This window comes from Embiotoca jacksoni, unplaced genomic scaffold (genome assembly GCF_022577435.1).
Source record: "Embiotoca jacksoni isolate LCO1_2020_lvr unplaced genomic scaffold, fEmbJac1.0.p SCAF_2, whole genome shotgun sequence".
Lineage (NCBI taxonomy): Eukaryota > Metazoa > Chordata > Actinopteri > Embiotocidae > Embiotoca > Embiotoca jacksoni.
This window is the reverse complement of record NW_027185340.1, coordinates 14276419-14294711: the sequence shown is the minus strand read 5'-3', so window position 1 is coordinate 14294711 and position 18293 is coordinate 14276419. Positions and strand designations below refer to the sequence as shown.

Genomic DNA, 18293 nt, shown 5'->3' with positions numbered 1-18293 from the left:
GGCTGAATGCCGCGACTTTATTAATTAAAACCATACAGAAAAGCAATGCACATGCTGTTGAATTTAAGCTTTTGTGAAACAAAATGACTGTGTTGAGTATCAATTTATTATTGTTCAGTTTAAATCAGCTTATTCAGCTAGTTTGGGTGGAGCTCAGCTATGTGAATAAATGTTACTAAACATGAGTAGCTCACAGAGGAAAAAAGGTTGGAGACCCCTGATGCACGGCCCTTTTAAAACAAAAAATTGTGTCGTTCTGTTTCTCTACATGTTGTGTTTTAAAATCAAATTAACTATCCACATCCATCATAAGAGTCCACATCCATCATATCTTACTTTCTCCCCGACTTACTCGCTTAATATAGTCATTTTTTAATGTAAGCGTTGCATTGTTGGCACACACACCACATACTGCAAAGGATCAAAATACTGTCTACGATGACATTTCACAGTTAAGAAACGGATGTTTGGTCTGCACATTTTTCAAGCTAATTGCTTGCTCATTGTTATGTCCACTTTAATTCAGCATACCTTTCTTCCCCTGTGGTTCTTTGCAGTTGTCAGGTAAGCAGGCACCCCAGGGTGACCACTGGGAGAGAAAGCACTGGTGCTGGCAGGGAATGGAGCAGTGCTGGACAGCCAAGGGGGGCTCTTCACCATCACACAGCCTGGCATTTACGGGCCTGGACACTGAACAAACAAAGGAAACACAGGCAAGGATAAATCGAGCTCAAGTCAAGACACACACAGGCAGCTGTTGAGTATGTGTGTGTGCCATTCCTGCCAAGTAACATGTTTTGGGATTGGAATCCAAACAGAAGTGATGTGAAGCATCACTGTCCTCCAATTGAAAAGTACGAATGTAGTTTGGTTCTGATTGGGAAAACAGTATTGCATTTATTGGTAAAGGGCTACAACTTCAAATACTGCTCACTGTGGTGAGTTTCATTTAGAAAAGCTTATAGCGACATAAAAATGGAAAGAGCAGAAGGAAAGTTGTTTATCTCAAGTCTGACTCAGGAGAATATCAAATGGAGGGCAGTGGCCATCTGAGGGAATAAACAGAAGCTGAACAGGGAGATATTAAGTCAAGACATTGTATAACCAATTAACCGCGAAGCAGGGCTGACATCATTTGAAGATCACAGACAGCTCAGCCACCTGTAATGGGCTCTGACATTAGTCTCTCACACAAAGTAAGAGCTTTTTTTTTTCTGTCTGGGATTTATTCAATCTAATATTCCATTTTGATGCACCTCCGCACATCATTGAGAGGCAAATTTCCATTTAAATGAGAGCCCATAGAGAAATTCACTAAATGTCCACCGTGTATTTTGTCTTTTTACCCAAAGTAATTTGCATGGTGTTTGATCTCCTTTGTAAAAATGAGAGGCCTGCTTAAACACATTGATAAAATGCAGTACAGATCTTCACGCTTTGTTCCCTAAATTATGAATTTCTGTTTGTCAATTTGTGTCACTGCAGTAGACAGCCAACAGAAGCAAACTGTATTCCACATTACCCGACCGAGCAGCTCTCCTCATTAAAGCGCTGCATTGAGGAATAATATCGCAAAGGTCAACTGTCTTTTCCTCCCAAACACCTCACTAATTTAGTATGCTAAGGCTAAATAATATTTTATCGTTTAACAAATGGCTATGTTTATTTGGCAGGAAAGAGTGTGATTTGAAAAAAAGAATCTTATTGTTGACAGCCATAAAAAAAAACTACCAACTGTGCTTAATTAAAAAGATAAATGAAATTCTTAGTATGCATGTGCTCCCAGTTGTTTTCTCACTGTGATTTATAAGCCCAGAACTTTAATTTTGTATCAAAGACATTTTGTAAAAAGAGTATTACTTTTTAAAAGTTCACAAACACTGATTAACAGTGGGTCCCCTATCGATGAATTTACTTGCCGCACTGTGTGTAGGAAGACAGGAGGATATTGCAAATGTTAGGATGGTGAGATCAAAATTTGACACTGTAAAAAGCTGATCAAGAAAATAATTCATTTCCTTTGTTTATCTTTTTTGCATCCAGTTAAACATGGGCAAGGTGCCAAGAGCAGAACAATGAAAGCAGAACAGTAAACGTCTTCCTCAATGCCTACTTATGAGCTGCAAACACAAACATGCTCTGTAATAATAAAGGGATTCCAACCTGCTAAGCTGATTAGGTTCAGGGGAGGCCCCGAGGGGCATTACATTAGGGAATGAATTTAAATCAATTCAACCAATGAATGACAAAATGTAATCAATTCATTATTTTTCATTATTTTGTAGTAAATCTCTCTGCAGTTTTGCGACAGCATATAAAGCCTGTTTTAAAAAGGCCAACACAGGAGTTAACACAGTTCCATTAATGTGTACAGTATATTTCACATTTCTACCATTTGCACAATTCACATAATAATTTAGTGTTATTATGGAAACAACTTAATCCCAGGTTTCCAATCATGTTGCCACGGCTCTTAGTGCAGCGACCGAAACAGAATGAGTCAGACTGCAGTTATATTTCTTCAGGAAACACGACAGGCTGCAACGTACTGTATGTTTTTGCACAGTACTGTATATACACTGTCAGTAGTAAATAGAGATAAGTATTGTTTTTTTATTTTTGAATGCTTTATTATGAGCAATTTTGAGAAATATTGAGTATAAAACTTTTCTGACGAAACTCTCCTTTTCTTTCACTTGACCAACAAAAACCCAAGGTTTTCAAATTGTTCTCTAAATGCAAGCAGTTGGTACGAGGACGCGGCCTCAAAAAATAGTCTAAAATTGAACAAACTGTCTTGTTATATTTCTGAAATATAACAAAACAAAAAAATATCAAGATTGTGACGAGACATTCAGTATTTGTTTTTGGTTGCTTTTTGATACTCTGTGCTACAGACACGTTTCAGTCTCTGCCAAAGTACTGAAGTTCGGTAACCTCCTCAGTACATGACATTATATAATGTACACCAAAAGCAGATCAGTTGCCATTCTATGACTTTCAGGTCAAAGTTTAGTCAGCTCTGATGGCTGTGTCGCCCACTTGTCTCGCAGCATCTATGATCTCCTCATACTTCATTGAAGATGAAGGAAAAAGCATCAGTCAGGCTGCACAACTACCATCTCCTCGCCAAACATAGCCTCGCTGTTATCACTGCCTTTCCAACATACATCACAGGATGTGCTTCATTCTTGTTTTGACTAACTGCTGTAACTTTCTTCCTTAACTTCATTTCTCCACTTTGACAAACTTTATGAATTTATTGCAACTGTCTACATTTTATTACCGTTTGTTAAATCTGCATAATGCATAATAACATAAGCATAATGCGCAGCGGGAGGGATGATCAGATTCTACTCAAAGTTGAAAGTTTTTTCCTTTTTAATAAACTCATTTTAAACTGATATAGCATATTATACTGTCCTGTGATTCCAATTTTCTCCCACAACGCAGGCCAGACACAATTATTACATGCTTGTAAATGATAATGTAGCTCAAGTTACTGTGTCCACCCCCACATTAAAGCGATTTAGCTGGTTACATTGTTTGCACTGATATTAATAGGAGGAGGAGGTAAACACCAAAGAGCACACTGTGAAACGTTGGCTGTACTAATGTCTTACACTGTGTACATTCTGAGATCATTCATGTAAGTGTAACTACAGTTTAAAAATTTAAATTAATTAAAAACATTAGCACTTAATTAGGAATCTTACAGTTGCCGGACCTCAGCACTCAGATAGAAGTAGTGTTTGATTTAACAAATATCTTCTACATCTCGAGAAGGGTATTTTTTTTTTTTTTACAAACGTGATATGCTTTCTTGAAATTAAATAAAAGAAAAAGGTATCATTTATTTGTCAAAAGTTCTGTACAATGTGCCGCTCATTGGCCCTTTCACACACACCGGTGGCACCAAGGAAAGTGCCGGTCTGACCAGTGGGAGCAATTCGGGGTACAGTGTCTCGGCGAGTGAAACTTCTCTGTAGTGTACAGTATAATCCACATGCAACCAGCACAAATATTTGGCGTGATCCTCAAGGGTCTAAGTACAGTGAGAGTATCTCTCTATTTTTCATGGATACTGGTGCGTTTCTTAATATAGCACTTTTCAGCCAGAGAGGACAAAGCCATTCACACAGGCTCTTATTCGCCCACGCATACTCGCACATGGATGGCAAAGAAGGAGCTGCACTCATTGGGAGGAATTTTGGCTTCACTGTCTTGCTTGTTTATTTTAAGGTGTGAACGTTTTTGCCGCTCGGGGCTGCTAGCATGCCTGTAGATTTTTGGTCTTGTTCATTTCCATGGCAACTCCAAAGAAACACCAGTGAGCTCCATTAAAGGGAACTCTTCCTATAGTCTCATACTGCAGCCTGAGGCAGGACTGTCAGTCAAACAACAGTTTTTATTTCTGATTTGGAGACAGTCTCTTTTTGTAGTTTTTTTATCTAATGGCAGCAAATTAGCGACGTAGCACATTATTGAAATGCCACATGGTTTCGAACTCTGTGTATCTTTACTTGTTTTACTGTTTGATGTGAATGAGGGTATCTTTTTGAAAACTTCTATATATCTATTTTAATGCTGATCTACTGTTTGCTGGCTCTTACTTGGGATACACATTCAATATGAAACTAAGGTATAACAAATTTCAGCCTAACCAAGACTCAGTCAACTCGCAGGCCTTGCAATAAAACACTTTTAGATGTAAAGGCTATTAGTTAGTCTTAACTACAGTATGCTGGAGCTCATAGAAACACAGTTAGATTGAAATGAGGATATTGTCAACCTACACTTTGCTACACCAACATAACCTTAATAATTCAAACCTCACCACTGAGTTTACTTGGACTTTACTCATGTTGTCTCTCTTGAGTCACCATGTGCTTCCAGGAAGCCCCGGGTCAACTGTAACAAAGGCCTATTTTTCCTTACCCTCCTTCCTGTGATGTGGTGCTGAGTCGTCAGGGACTTGAACACAGTAGGTCTTCCTAGTCTGAATCCCCCCTCCACATAGAATACTGATGTTAGCCAGCCGCCGGTCCTGCTGGTTCAGTAAGGGGAGGATGCGACATTCACCCCAGTCAGTAGCTCTCCACACATACCTAACAGAGCACACAGACATGCAGATATGTTTGCAATGTTAATAAGCAAACAGCTGTTAAATGGAGTCAGGGACTGTTGTACAATGTATACACAAGTATCATGTTTGTGTAATTTAAAAAGCTAAGCTGTAATCTATTCAGCAAAAAGTTGATAAATGATTGTACTTATAAAAAGGACAAAGTGTCGGCTCACAAAGCAGTGCCAGTTGTTTTCAAAGACACAAAGCAGAAGACAAATTAACGAGACCGTTCTCTGGCAAGCGCCTTTCTCACAGTATGTCAGGAGGAGGGAGGCACAATTCTTTTGATTACAAGACTTATAAAAAAATGTTTGGTTTCAACTATGAAAAATGCAGTGATGCGGAAAGCAATAATATTTGAGGAATTTACCAGAACAACAGCCTGTAGTTATCTATCAAATGCTTAATTTCCGTAATGAGTTTTCCCTAATCATGTAAATCCTCTGCTCTCCGGCACTCCATGTAGATTTAACAAATAAAACAAAATCTACCAGCAGGGAAATTAATTCTCCATTGACTACTTTGTTTAGTGCATATTATATTAGCTAAAACCTATCTTAACTCAAACGCCCCCGAAACAATTAGGTTTTGTCAAACCCTGAGTCTCATCCTGTACCGTGTCTATTGGGTCAGAAACTCCCAGCAGTAAGTGAGGTTATTGCAGCTGTCAAAAGATAATTGAAATAATGCAAAAGTAAAATATGCACAAAGTAATTCAATGGTGAAATTATAAATATTTGCAGCCTTTAGGCATTCTCTTATAATTATTCAGGTGAAACAGCTCAGGCGACCAAAATTAAAAGTCATTATTTGTTTTTTGAGTTTGACATTTTACACATAAACATCTGCATCAGGAGTCGACACATGAACTTAACTTTTGTTTCTGAGGTCTGTGATCTTTAAAAGTCATCATTATCACTATAGAGAATTACCTGGGGCAGATTGGAAGTAAATCTCCAATGATGTTGCAAGCCTCTTTTTCCTCAAGGGCAGGACATCGCTTCCCTCCGCCAACTGGGATCTGCATCATGATCCGTGACCGGAGGCGGTAACCAGGAGACAGGTCAGTGGACCGGCAGGTCTTAGAGCAGGGACTCCACGGTGACCAATCAGATGTCTGACAGTCTTTGGGCATCACACATGCCTGGAAGGTCAGGGGGGAGCTGTCCTTGGTACAGAGACTGCAGATTAAGAAGACTGCATTACTGACATGTCAAAGAAACTTGATATCATAGTGCGACACCTTTCTGACCCCTTTTAGTTTTAGAATATGCTTTCCAAAAGAGATTTGACAGAATTATGACAGATGTTGGTTGGGATTTAAACAGATAAGTGAGCAGATTTTATGAGGTAAAAATTTAATCGAACATTTAAAATGCCATCTGCTTGGAAAATCTACTAACTAGCTGTTATGTTGATTTCCTGATTAGCAAACAACCTTTACTGCTTCTACTCCTGCATGACAATATTCAAAGCTGTAAAACACCCTAATAACACAGATCTCAGGACATAAAGTCAACATTTTACAGAAATGCTACAAAGAGCTGATAAGCTATCCAAAAAAACATGAAACAAGTGCATTAGTCATGTAATTACAGCTTCCATTGTTTAATTTGGACAGTGTAATTAGTTAGGTTATTAAGATGTGAGTACAATGCTCATTTTAGAATTTTAGTTTAATTAGTCTGTAAGAAAAGCAGAATGAGGCAGAATTCATGTGGGAAATCCATATTCAAATGCTCCAATCCTCCTCCTCAGTAAAAACCCTGCTAATCAGGCAGTGTACAGTAAACGGTCCCTTTCCCTTCACACTCGAACCATAAAACCAGGGAACCATTGAGGATAACTTTTGAATGTGAAACGCCTGACAGGATGACCACTTTTAAGCCCCTTTGTCCTCAACAGCATGAGACAAACACACGTCATCACATACCGATTTAATGCGCTGCTCATGACCATATGAACCAATAAAAATGCATCCTTCTTCCAGGATTTCAGTGAAAGGTGCTTTCTGATACCACAGTTTACATGAATGGCAGTCAGAAATTGATTTTAATAGCCAGTGAAATCATGTCACTTTACAGCAAGGAGATGGTATAGTGGCATTTAGTCAATATAATATACATGCAATGATTTTCTCTCTCCTTAAAGAGACAGAACATGATGGAATGTTGTTTATGACTGTATGTGCAGGTGTGTGTGTGTGTGTGTGTGTGTGTGTGTGTGTGTGTGTGTGTGTGTGTGTGTGTGTGTGTGCAAGCATGTGCAGAAAAATCCATACTTATCAAATCCAAATACGAGTGAGCTCAAACAGCCGAGACTAGAGGGGAGCAGCACTTGACATTTAACACAATAATGCCTCACTTCCTTGCCGATATGCTGCTGGAACACCAGCTTTCACATAATCTACTTATAATTGAATAAATAACCACCATCAATATAGAACATTTTATTTCACTGAATACACCTCCACATGAAGAAAATATCCCACTGGGTTCATGAGAGGGGCCAACCGTGGATCAATCATGTTGACCTCATATTACAAAATATGCGAGTGTGAAAGATAACAAAAAAAACGATCAGATCCATTAAGATGATTTCACCTGAAAGACACCGATGCTCAGCTCCCACCATTTTAACAACTTGGAAGGAAAATCCAGTTCTGTGAAAAGCTCTCTTCCCTCGACCAACAACTAACCAGTCGTCCTACACAGCAAATTTCTGGAGTGAAATATCCTGGAGATAAACAAAGAGTTTGATTTTGGGAGATCATTTTCTAAGTTAGACTCCAGCTTGTGTCCCGTGTTACTCTTTGGTGGGTAATATTCTGGTGTTCATTCGCTGAGTGTTGAGGAGCATGATTCAAAACCTGCACAGCTTTGCTGTATTAGCATTTCCCAGCATGCCTTCGTTATTTCTTTGTAACTTTTGAGAATAAAGCAACCAAATTAAATCCAAGTGATGGGCAGAAATTACATTTAGTTTTGTTAAAGCATGCTGTTTAGTAATATTTCAATGAAGACATAATGATAAATAAAATGGGGCTATCATTCAAAATCATAAGTGTACAAGGTAGGAATGTAACATATATCAATCACAGTACCATTCATACATTGATTGATTTATATCTTTAGTGATGAAATTTTAACTCCATGAATGTCAAATAATACACTTTTAAGTGTTGACTGTTAACACTGTGAAAAAGTTCATATTAACACAACTCAAGGTTAAAGTAAAATTTACTCTTCATGGGAGTCTAGTTTTAACTCTCAAAGAGTTCAAGTTCAACTCCTGAAAAGTGTCAAAAATCAACTCCAAGAAAAGAGTTACTTTCACTCTGCTTGAGAGTGAATTCGATGGTCTCACATGTAGAAGCAAAAAGAGTTGATCTGAACTCAGAGAGAGTTTATTCCAAAGATGTGAATTTCCTGTGTACACAGAAAACTCGCTAGATGTTAAGAAATGCCCCATTTTTCATATATATAGTCATGTGAAAAAATAAATCCATCCCGTTGAAAGTGTTGGCTTTTTCAACATATTTAAACAAGCAAACACTTAATCCTTTGTAACACTGTCAAAAGATAAAGGTGATACGTTCAAACAAATGTTTTCATAATTGAAATGAATGAAAACTAAAAAAGTCCAGTCATGTGGAAAAAGTATGTTTCTCCCTACATTTGTCACACCTTCAAATCCATAAAATTAGAATCAAGGGCTCTAGATCAGGTAGCCATGATTAGGACCTCCTATTAAAGAGTGTGATGTCGTCATGCCGAGATCTAAAGATCTCTCGAAGGCCTTTAGCAAAAAGATTGTGGATACCTCCAAATCTGGCAAGGGATTTAAAAAGGTCTCCAAACCATTTGAAATTATTGAAAATCATCAACACGTAGGGTAGATTTCACATCACTGCTAATTTTGTCTATGCCTGGTTGCCCCAGCAAATTCAACCTAAGAGCAGACTGGTTGATACAAAAAGAAATCTCCAAGATCCTAAACTTTCATCAGAGGATCAGCAGGTGTCTCTTAATCCAACCATCTGCTTTAACTCTGAGAGAGATTGTATACGTGGGACACGTACCAGGAAAAAAAAGCCTTTTCTGTCCAAAAAGAACATTAGAACAGAACTACTGTTTATCCAGGTGAGCTTTTGTGCATTTTCTGATCGCCAGATAGTTGATATAAAAATATAGAAATGAATAGTCAAATATTCATACTGAACAGTAAAGCTGGTCAAAGTTTTTAGCACAGCAATGTCAGAGACTGGTGGACATTTATGCAAAACACATACAACAAGTTATTTCAGCCAAAGAGGGCAGTACTAGCTTGAGGCCAACTCACTTTATCCACAGACGAATATTACAACTATTGATATTCTTAATGACTAAATAAGGGAAAAAAAACTAAAAAACATGTCCTTGTGGTGTTCAAGTATGCATCCTTTAAAATCAACCATTTTCTGGGTATGTACTCATTTTGAAATCATTATTATATTCATCTTTTGTTGTTGTTTTTGTAATCAGTGTATGAAAGGTGCAGTTGTGAACAGCTCACCTCAGCATAGCATTCCTGCCGTCGCTACGTGTGCAGCGGACATGTCGTGTCTGGTATCCCACCTCCAGTTCCCAGGACGCGGGGTACTTGTTGTGTACATGAGCGTGGTGGTGGTGGTGGTGGTTGTGATGGGAGTGGAGGTGGTGAGAAGCCAGCGTGTGCAACATGACTGTGTTGTTCTCATTGGAGCTGATGCTGAAGTCCACTGTGGTCCGTCCACTTAACAGGGCATCCTTGTGATGGGGACGTCGGCACTCACTCCAGGCCCCTACTTTAAGGCTGTACTGGTACTCCCCCTCCCCTGCAGGGCAGTCAACGGCGCTAGAACAAGTCCTCGTTTCTGTTAGGTTCGGGCAGTTTTCCCCCCCATACATGGATGTTGCCAGGACATGTCGAGTCCGATGCTGCAGGCCAGAACTGCAGGTTTTGCTGCAACTTGACCACGAGGTGAAGTCGGAAACGACACAGTCCTGGGGGCAGGGGATGAGGCAAGCCTGCTCCACAGGTGGTTTCTGGGAAAAGAACTCGCATATCCTCGAGGTGACTGTGGTTCGATTTGAAGTGCGCACACAGTGGACTTTGCGCCTCTGGATGCCATGCTGTGCTGTGATGCACTCAGCCGTCCTCAGCTTGAGCTCATTAGAAAAGAAAGGGACAAGAACACAGCCCCCCCAGACAGACACGTCCCACTCAAAGAGGTTTTGGTGCCAGTCGCAGACCTTAAAGCACTGCCTCTGGCTTTCTGGCTTGTCCAGGTGCTGGCAATGGGAGTGGTGGGTAGTCCAGCCCTCCATGTGGATGCACCATACTGTCCTTGTCTGAACCCCGCCAGAACCACACTCCTCCCCAATGCACTGACCCCACTGGCCTGCAACAAAGAAGGAGAGGGCATTTTCATTAGGAAATGGAGCCGGAGGAAAAAAAAAGATGATTCAAATTGCGGCTTTCTGGCAGCTTGCAATCAAGCACAATTGGAGGCCATTCACTTAACCTCCATGATTGCTTTATTCATGAACTGGCGAAGAAAGGAACAAAGGAACAGAAAGTAATCAAACCACTTGCAGACATCAATATAAAAAAAATATCCATTTCGGATTCTTGATCTCAAAGTGATCAATATTTTGGCCAATGTTCGGTATGAGCATCAGTTGGCTAAAAGGTTATTAGATATGCTTTTAATTTTCTTAACTGCAAAATTCTTTGAACTCTTAAGATAATAGATTTTATTTGAAAGATCTATAGAAACCTTCTATGTACAGTGTTTCTTCTGTGCAAAATGCTTTCACTGTTGAAGAAGGGGTTTTATTTTAGCTGATGAGATTGATGATAGTTATTGAAATTAAAGTCATAATTAGAGATTATTGAATTTCATTGAAAACAATGGAAACCAAAGACATCAATGGCCTGTTGCTGTGGTCTGAATCTTTACTCACAATAGTTATCTGAATGTGCAGATTAATTAACCAGTTCTGGCAGATATAGAATAACAAAACAACCATAATTTGTTTTAAAGGAAATTTCAGCAGTGGAGGAATTTTAATCTTCAAAAGAAAAGAAACTTATAATAATGTGTTTTTGCCATCTGTCGAGTAGTACTGGGTGTACAGAGCAAAAACACAAAGGGAAACACTCTTTGAATGTTGACACCTTAAGCAATTGCTAACAACATCAGAGTTCAAAAAGGTCGACTGACAAACATGTGCTTAATTAGATTTCACAGCCCACATGTTCTGACAGTTGATTCAGTCAATACCTGAGGTCAGTTAGCAAAAAGTTCAAAAACAGGGAGAGCGGTGAGTTAACAGTCATTTTGACAGATGAATCCCTAAGTCACAACATACAGTTTCTTCATTACTACATTGTTCAGTTTTCTGATATATAATTTCTCCAGTTATATGTTACATGACAAACCCTGTGAGCAGAAATGATGGGAACACTATGTTTAGTCATATAGATGCATAGGAAGCTAAGAAGCCATTTTTAACTATATTCACAAAAGTGCAATATTCTCAATCCAATAAATTTCACTCGCAGTTAAGTTATGACAATGTGGAAACTTTAATTTTAGGTATTCACCATGGCACCATCTAAGTGATGATGTGGTCGATTACTGCGGCATATAACAGAACCGCACTCGCTAGTCACTGTTCGGTAACATCAAAGTTTGTGTGACAAAAGCTCAGTCTCTATAAGTAATTTTCCACTTCCAAACTTCCAAATAGTGGAAAGTAGGAGTACTTTGTGGTCACGGAGGGAACAAAATTGCTGATACTTTTTTTTGTCGCTGTAAAAACTTCCATCAGCTTCAAATTGTAGCTTAAAATGTACTACTTACATGAATTAAAGATGACCGCAGCCTCTATTTCAGAGGAGATGGGAACTACAAACTTTTCAGAGCCACCTTCAAGCCAAGTTATTTATATGGGGCAAAATAAAATATATACGTAGAGATGTCAATTCCTCCAAGGACATCATGAACATACGTAGCCTACAGTGTTGAGCCTAATAAATACAACATTATTTGGAAATTCAAACCTCACAAAAAAAGCTGAAACCAACCATTGATCATGCATGGAGAACCTGTTGAATAAGAATGCAAATTTTGCATCGAACTTTGGGTCTAGTTTCTTTTTATCAATATGCTCTCAATATATACTGGAATATGTGCAGAATATGAAGACTCCTGTAATGTGTAGATAATATCACTGAAAAGGGTCATTAAATTCAGTTTAAAAAAAATTCTCTAGTGATGTGAAAACTCAACCCAAAAACACCTTGATTTGATTTTATTACCTTTTGTCCTTATCCCCAAAAGACGTAGACACAAATCAAAATGAGAGAAAGATCAGATCAGTTTGCCGATATGATGTGGTTATCTCTGTCTGTCACGATCACTTCTCATCCAGTTATTTTGCCACATGCTATGAAAACGCTAATTTGATTCATTTCTTCTAATTGGAATTAAATTGATGTAATAATGAGATCCTACTGCTTCCTAAATTGCTTTAAAATGACAACCCACTCAAACTATTTTATGCCTTTTCGTGCCAGAGAAATCTGTTGTTAACACTTTGTTTCCTGGCCAATAATCAACATGACAAACTGCTTGGAAGCTGTTTGCTTTCCATCTTTGCTTCAGGGGGAGTGCAGATTTTTTTCATGGCTCATTGGAGCACATCATTGAGTTCCTTTGTCTTGCCTTTGCAATGGTAATGGGACTTACAGCGCAACTAATATCATTATGTTATTATGATATTTTTGTCTTATGTGCTCATTGTTTTTAAAGCAGGTATAATGTTAAAAGCTGAAAATGTAAACAGATGACTGTGACAGACATCCTTGCCGTCACTGTGGGTTCTATCGGCTGAACGCACCACACTTCACTAAAGTACGCTGTTCCAATTTGTTCATTTCTCTACCAACGATCACTCTTCACTCTGGTGCTCTCCTGCCGGGCATTCGAGCACATGCCACACCATCAGTCCTCAGTCAGCCAACCAGCCTTCCTTTCCGTGTCCCTAGGAGTGAGACCCGGTGTCCTGTTGCTTGGGTTTTTTAAAGGAAGAGAGGGACAATCAATCATTGATTTCAGCTGGGGCTAATTAAGCCCCTTCCAGGCACCTTTCCCTGAACCACTCCCCCAATCAGTCCCTCCGGCAGCTGAGCCAAACCACGCCCCGCCACCACAATGACAAAGCTCAAAGTGTAAAAGTCTTTACATGCAAATAAACATACATAGATGCAAGTCTATTAGCATGTAAAGAGTTGTAAATTAAAGAACATGGCCACCTTTGTCTGACAGTGTGAAACACACCGATGTTATTCCAGCAGGTTCAACGTTGTACCTCGTGCACATTGGAAATGACAAGAAAATATGGGGCTGTCTTTATTATCGTCCTATGGGCTTCATTCACAGCTGCAGTCGGAGCTCTCAAGTTGTCTAAGGTCAGTGTTTTCTCACAAGACATACATGTTTCACATTAATAATGAATTGCAGTCCAAATAATATGAATACATGCTACAAAATATAGTCTACAGTACACAGGATTTACATTGAAGCATTTAAATTGGAATCTGTCAGGGTTGCAGTACAATTACATTAGTTACCTTTTATTGCTTTTGTCACAACTAACATGATGGACAACACCGCATGACAATGTGGGGAAAGGCACCTATTCATTTGTTTGGAGGTAAACTGGATATATTTGGAGAGGGACCATAGTTGTCTCTAACCGGTGGTTATTCCTGCTGTGGAGAGGACTGTCTATGACAGCAGTACTGACCACAATAAACTAACAAATGACAAGCAATACCATGATACCAGATTGTTCTTTGTTTGCTGAATGCAGTTTTAGTTTGGTCACATTTTGATTTTGACTGATGACATAGCCTATTTTGCGCAAGTGGCTTTTACCAAGACTTTAAAGGTCCCATTTTGTATAAATTCACATTACTATTGTTTTTGTGATCATAAACTCTAGGTGCTATATTAATACTGTCCACAACAGAAAATATGTAATCAAATGCTCAGTCCACAGAGAAATGCACACAGTCCATATTCAGAAACTGTGCGGTTTGTGATGTCACAAACAAACACTTGTGACCTATATCTGCCCCAAACACTGTCCAACCTTTTATCTGAAAGAAACACCTAGCGGTCATTCTGTTGCGGAGCGAGCAGGCTACAAAAACAAAGAAAAAACTGTATTGGCTTGGGTATGCGCCACTCAGAAAAGAAGGTCATTGATATAAAAAACAGCCTGTTGGTAGCGCGTCAGAGACAGGATGTAAAACGTTGGGTTACTTAACGTAATCCCTGGTTCTCTGCTAACAGAGTGAGGTGTTTGGACTTTGATACTTAAGACCACGAAAGCATCTTTTTAGAAATATCAAGACAACAAATAATACACCAGCAAAATGTAAAATAAGGGACTTTAAAATGTATATTTATGCTAAAGCAGAAAGAAGAGGCTATGAAAACGAATACACATCCCTGAGCTGTAAAAATACTGTATTTAAATAAAAGAAAAGATTATGCTAGTTTTAGCCATAACCCCCCCTTGCACTTGCAAAATCACTGCTTGGTACAGAGCTAAAAGAATCTTTCTGAATAAAGTCATAGCTGAACTTTTTTTTTTTTTTTTTTTTGGGTTACATCCTAAAAATACACATGAAAAGCTCTGCACAAAAATAAGATATGAGCAGTAATCCACAGTTTAGTTGAAAGACCTTCGGTGTTAACACAGCACATGTCCTCCCTGTTCCCTTTGCTGAGTGCACAGCCGTCGTGGTCATCGGTGGCACTCTTTCATGATAAACACTCTTTCATCAGCATGACCACATGTGCTCAATAGTGCGTTTTCTTTTTAACTGTGCCAGGATATGAGTGTGTGATTTATGGAGGAGTGATTGAGAGTGATGCTGCTGCCAGGGGGGCCAGCTAACACAAGCAGTAGTTCATCTCCTAAGCTCTGAATAATCACTATTTCGATCTGTCAGCATCAGCATCTGTCAGTCCCTCAGGAGGAAACAGTCGCCCACAGCTCCTTCATTCCCGTCGCACTTAGGCGCCTTGCTTACACCTCCGGGGGCTCTGATACCCACAGGGTTCCTGCTATATTTACTCTTCAATTTACGTCCTGCGAAATGAATTTGAATGGAGAGCAAAAGGCTGAACAGATAATACAGGAAAAAACTGAAATTAGACTCGGCCGGTGAAGCGGGACTGAACATGCATCCTCTTTTTCAGCAGTGAATGATCAGCAAGTGTGATCAGCAGTTTTCCGTTGAACCCTTAAATTGGACAAATGATGGTAAAGCTGTGTGATAATAGCGAGTAACACAACAAAAGCAATCTCCACAATGCCCCAAAACCAGGCACATAAAGGCAAAGAGGAAGCAAACAAAGCATCAGTAAACTGTCTCCTGAACAGCAACGAGCAGTGCTCCATTAAGAAACAACTGCACTCACCAGTGTTAAATCTTGTGCCTCTCCAATCCCGTTAATTACATTCGGTGAAAGTATCACTGAGTCAGGTCAGTAAAAAATTCTTAGGATGTCTGGGTGCAACATTTACACCAGTGAAGGTTGAAAGTTTTACACCTACACATTTTGAATGAAACACTATTTCAAGTATGTCAATAGTGACAAATTATTGACTAATTATCTGAAGAAGATGGAAGCTAGATGCCCCAACACTCTTTTTTTAATGACAGGAGTTTTAACTTGCCCTTAAGTGCTGGCTATCACTCCAAATACTATGATACTGATACCAGTTCCTTTTCAGTAAAAATTTTACTAAATCTATTTTAAGACGAAGAAAATGAGATTACATGTGAAGGTACAAATCTCTAGTTCCCATGCAGTTTAGAGGGGGAGAGCGTAAGCCAGGTTGTTTTATGTGTCTACAATTAGCAATGTCCTCTACACACCTTGCATGCAAATTATCACTCGACACTATAATTTACAAATTTTCTGTATATGCCTCACATACTATTGGTTGATGCCAGCTTGCAGAGAAGCCAGCAATGACTGCAGCAGGTAAGAGGCCAAACGTTTGTTAAAAAGAAAAAGAAGTGAAATAAGGCATCCTAAGGAACATTGTTCTTGAGTTGAAACTGAGTGATTTCATCTACTGTATGTGGACGCTCCACCTAAGTAAAGACTACAAGTGGTAAATGCTGTGGCTCAGAGACACTGATGGGATTAACTCCTGTGTAAACGTAGAAAAAGTTATGTTTTAAAATAAAACTGTGTCAGTGTAGATGTGCCCCTGGTATTACAAATTTGATATTGAACGACAAGGTATTCTTTGATAGCATATTGTAGTGAAGCACTCCGGTCTGTGCCATGAAGGTATCAAAGTTTAGTACCCAATCCTACCCACTGTACTGCTTCAGCAAGCTATTTTGATCATTAATTGGTCATATTGATCTGAGTTTCTATCTTCTGCACTGTTCCACACCTTATTCAGATAATAGCATAAAACAGGACAGACTCCTTTGTTAACATCATTCAGTACTATCACTTGAAAAGAACAGCACCTAACTTTTAATTACTAGTTATGTATTGGTATTTTTGTAGACACCTTCCCACATAATGATGTTCTCTCTATGCATTTCCTCACAACCATCTGCTGAGTTTGCTCGCCATCCATCCTCGACTTCTCTCCCTGAGTTAAGCTTGACTGTTTAAAAACACATCCTTTGTCACAACACTTTTTAATTAAATGATACCTATGCCACTGAGCCCAATTATGCAGAGCCTTCCCCCATGCCACACTTCCATCAGCTGTAATTTATGAGCAGCGAGGTGCATCTTCAATTACAACATTCATATATGCAGGAATTCATCAGATTATCATCAGGCAGTCAATCCATCTCCAGATTGCCTGAATCAGCTCATTTTAGCCGAGTGTTTATGCAGCAGGTCAGATGAAATGTTATGAAATTAAAGTAAAAAATCATCATCAGGCAAATTAGTTGACAAAAACACATTACTCCCAAGTAAAATAAAGTTTGTGTGATGGTGAAAAAAGAGCAGCTACTGTGAAAAGTTTGACCTTACTGTTAAAATATAAATTATATATTTCCATAACTGCTCAATAAGTGAATGCATTATTGCATTTGTGTTTTGGACTGACAATGAGATATTTAATGCAATTAGCATTATCCCCAGGCAAAGCATCAAATAAAGCTTCAATATCCCACACTAATGAATTATATACCTTGGGGCTGCAAAACTATACACACAGCCCCAAAAGGCCTGTATTATTTAGTATCCAGCCCAACAGCATGAGTGCCAGACCTACTTGAATGGTTAACCACGAACTGAATTGCCAGCCGTGTAAACTAGACAACACTTACACATGCTGTGCCCATTGAGTGATGTAATCTCAATTTGGGCCAATCAGAAACTAAAAAAACAAACATGGTAATGCAAACCCTTAATCAGCAAAACACTATAATTTAAAAATGTGACATTTCCTTCAACTTTTAAAAATCTGCTTAACGGAGTTCACAAATAAATACACAGACTGAGTGAACAGGAAGTGACTGTGAAATGAGATGTCTCAGATTTTGTATAAACCTCAACGCGGGACGCACACAATCCTCTACTCAGATTTATCTCAAATCAATGTTGCTGCAAATCATGGGGTTCATCTTAAAACCCGCACGAAGATTTCTAAGTGAACGATCAATCAGCGGTATTAGCAGGACTTTTTCAGAGCTAGCACACAATGGGGTAGGGAAAGTATTTAAAATGCACGGCAGTCAAACAACTAAGCGAGGTGGACGCACATGAAATAATAATAAGCGTAGGCACAAGTTGTATCCCGGTAGCAGCATCTCGGCACAGAATATACACCAACCTGTGGCATTGCAACAAATTAAAGTTTGATGAAAGCTAAAGGGTGAAGAGAGATAAATGCACAAAAAGCAAGCAAGCTGTTTTGAGTCGTTTTAGTCTGGAGTATCATGGAGAAAGAACGTTTCAGGCTTCTGAGTACTTTGTGTGCCGAGGAATATCAACTTTGCACCACACCACTTACAGTAGTTGCAGGTAGAACTACAAAAGATGAATACAGTTGGTCTGCAGTGCATCTCATAA

The 18293-nt window shown here is 39.1% G+C and overlaps 1 protein-coding gene across 1 annotated transcript in view; it reads right to left on the bottom strand.

The window, feature by feature from the left end:
* The window catches only part of thsd7ba (thrombospondin, type I, domain containing 7Ba), a 163599-nt gene that overhangs the window by 82739 nt on the left and 62567 nt on the right, over positions 1-18293 (bottom strand). The window contains exons 4-7 of the mRNA XM_069154704.1: positions 9683-10550; positions 6061-6309; positions 4939-5108; positions 532-690 (exon numbers count right to left, since the gene is read on the bottom strand). Coding sequence (XP_069010805.1) covers positions 532-690; positions 4939-5108; positions 6061-6309; positions 9683-10550 — 1446 coding nt within the window. The remainder of the gene's footprint in view (positions 1-531; positions 691-4938; positions 5109-6060; positions 6310-9682; positions 10551-18293) is intronic.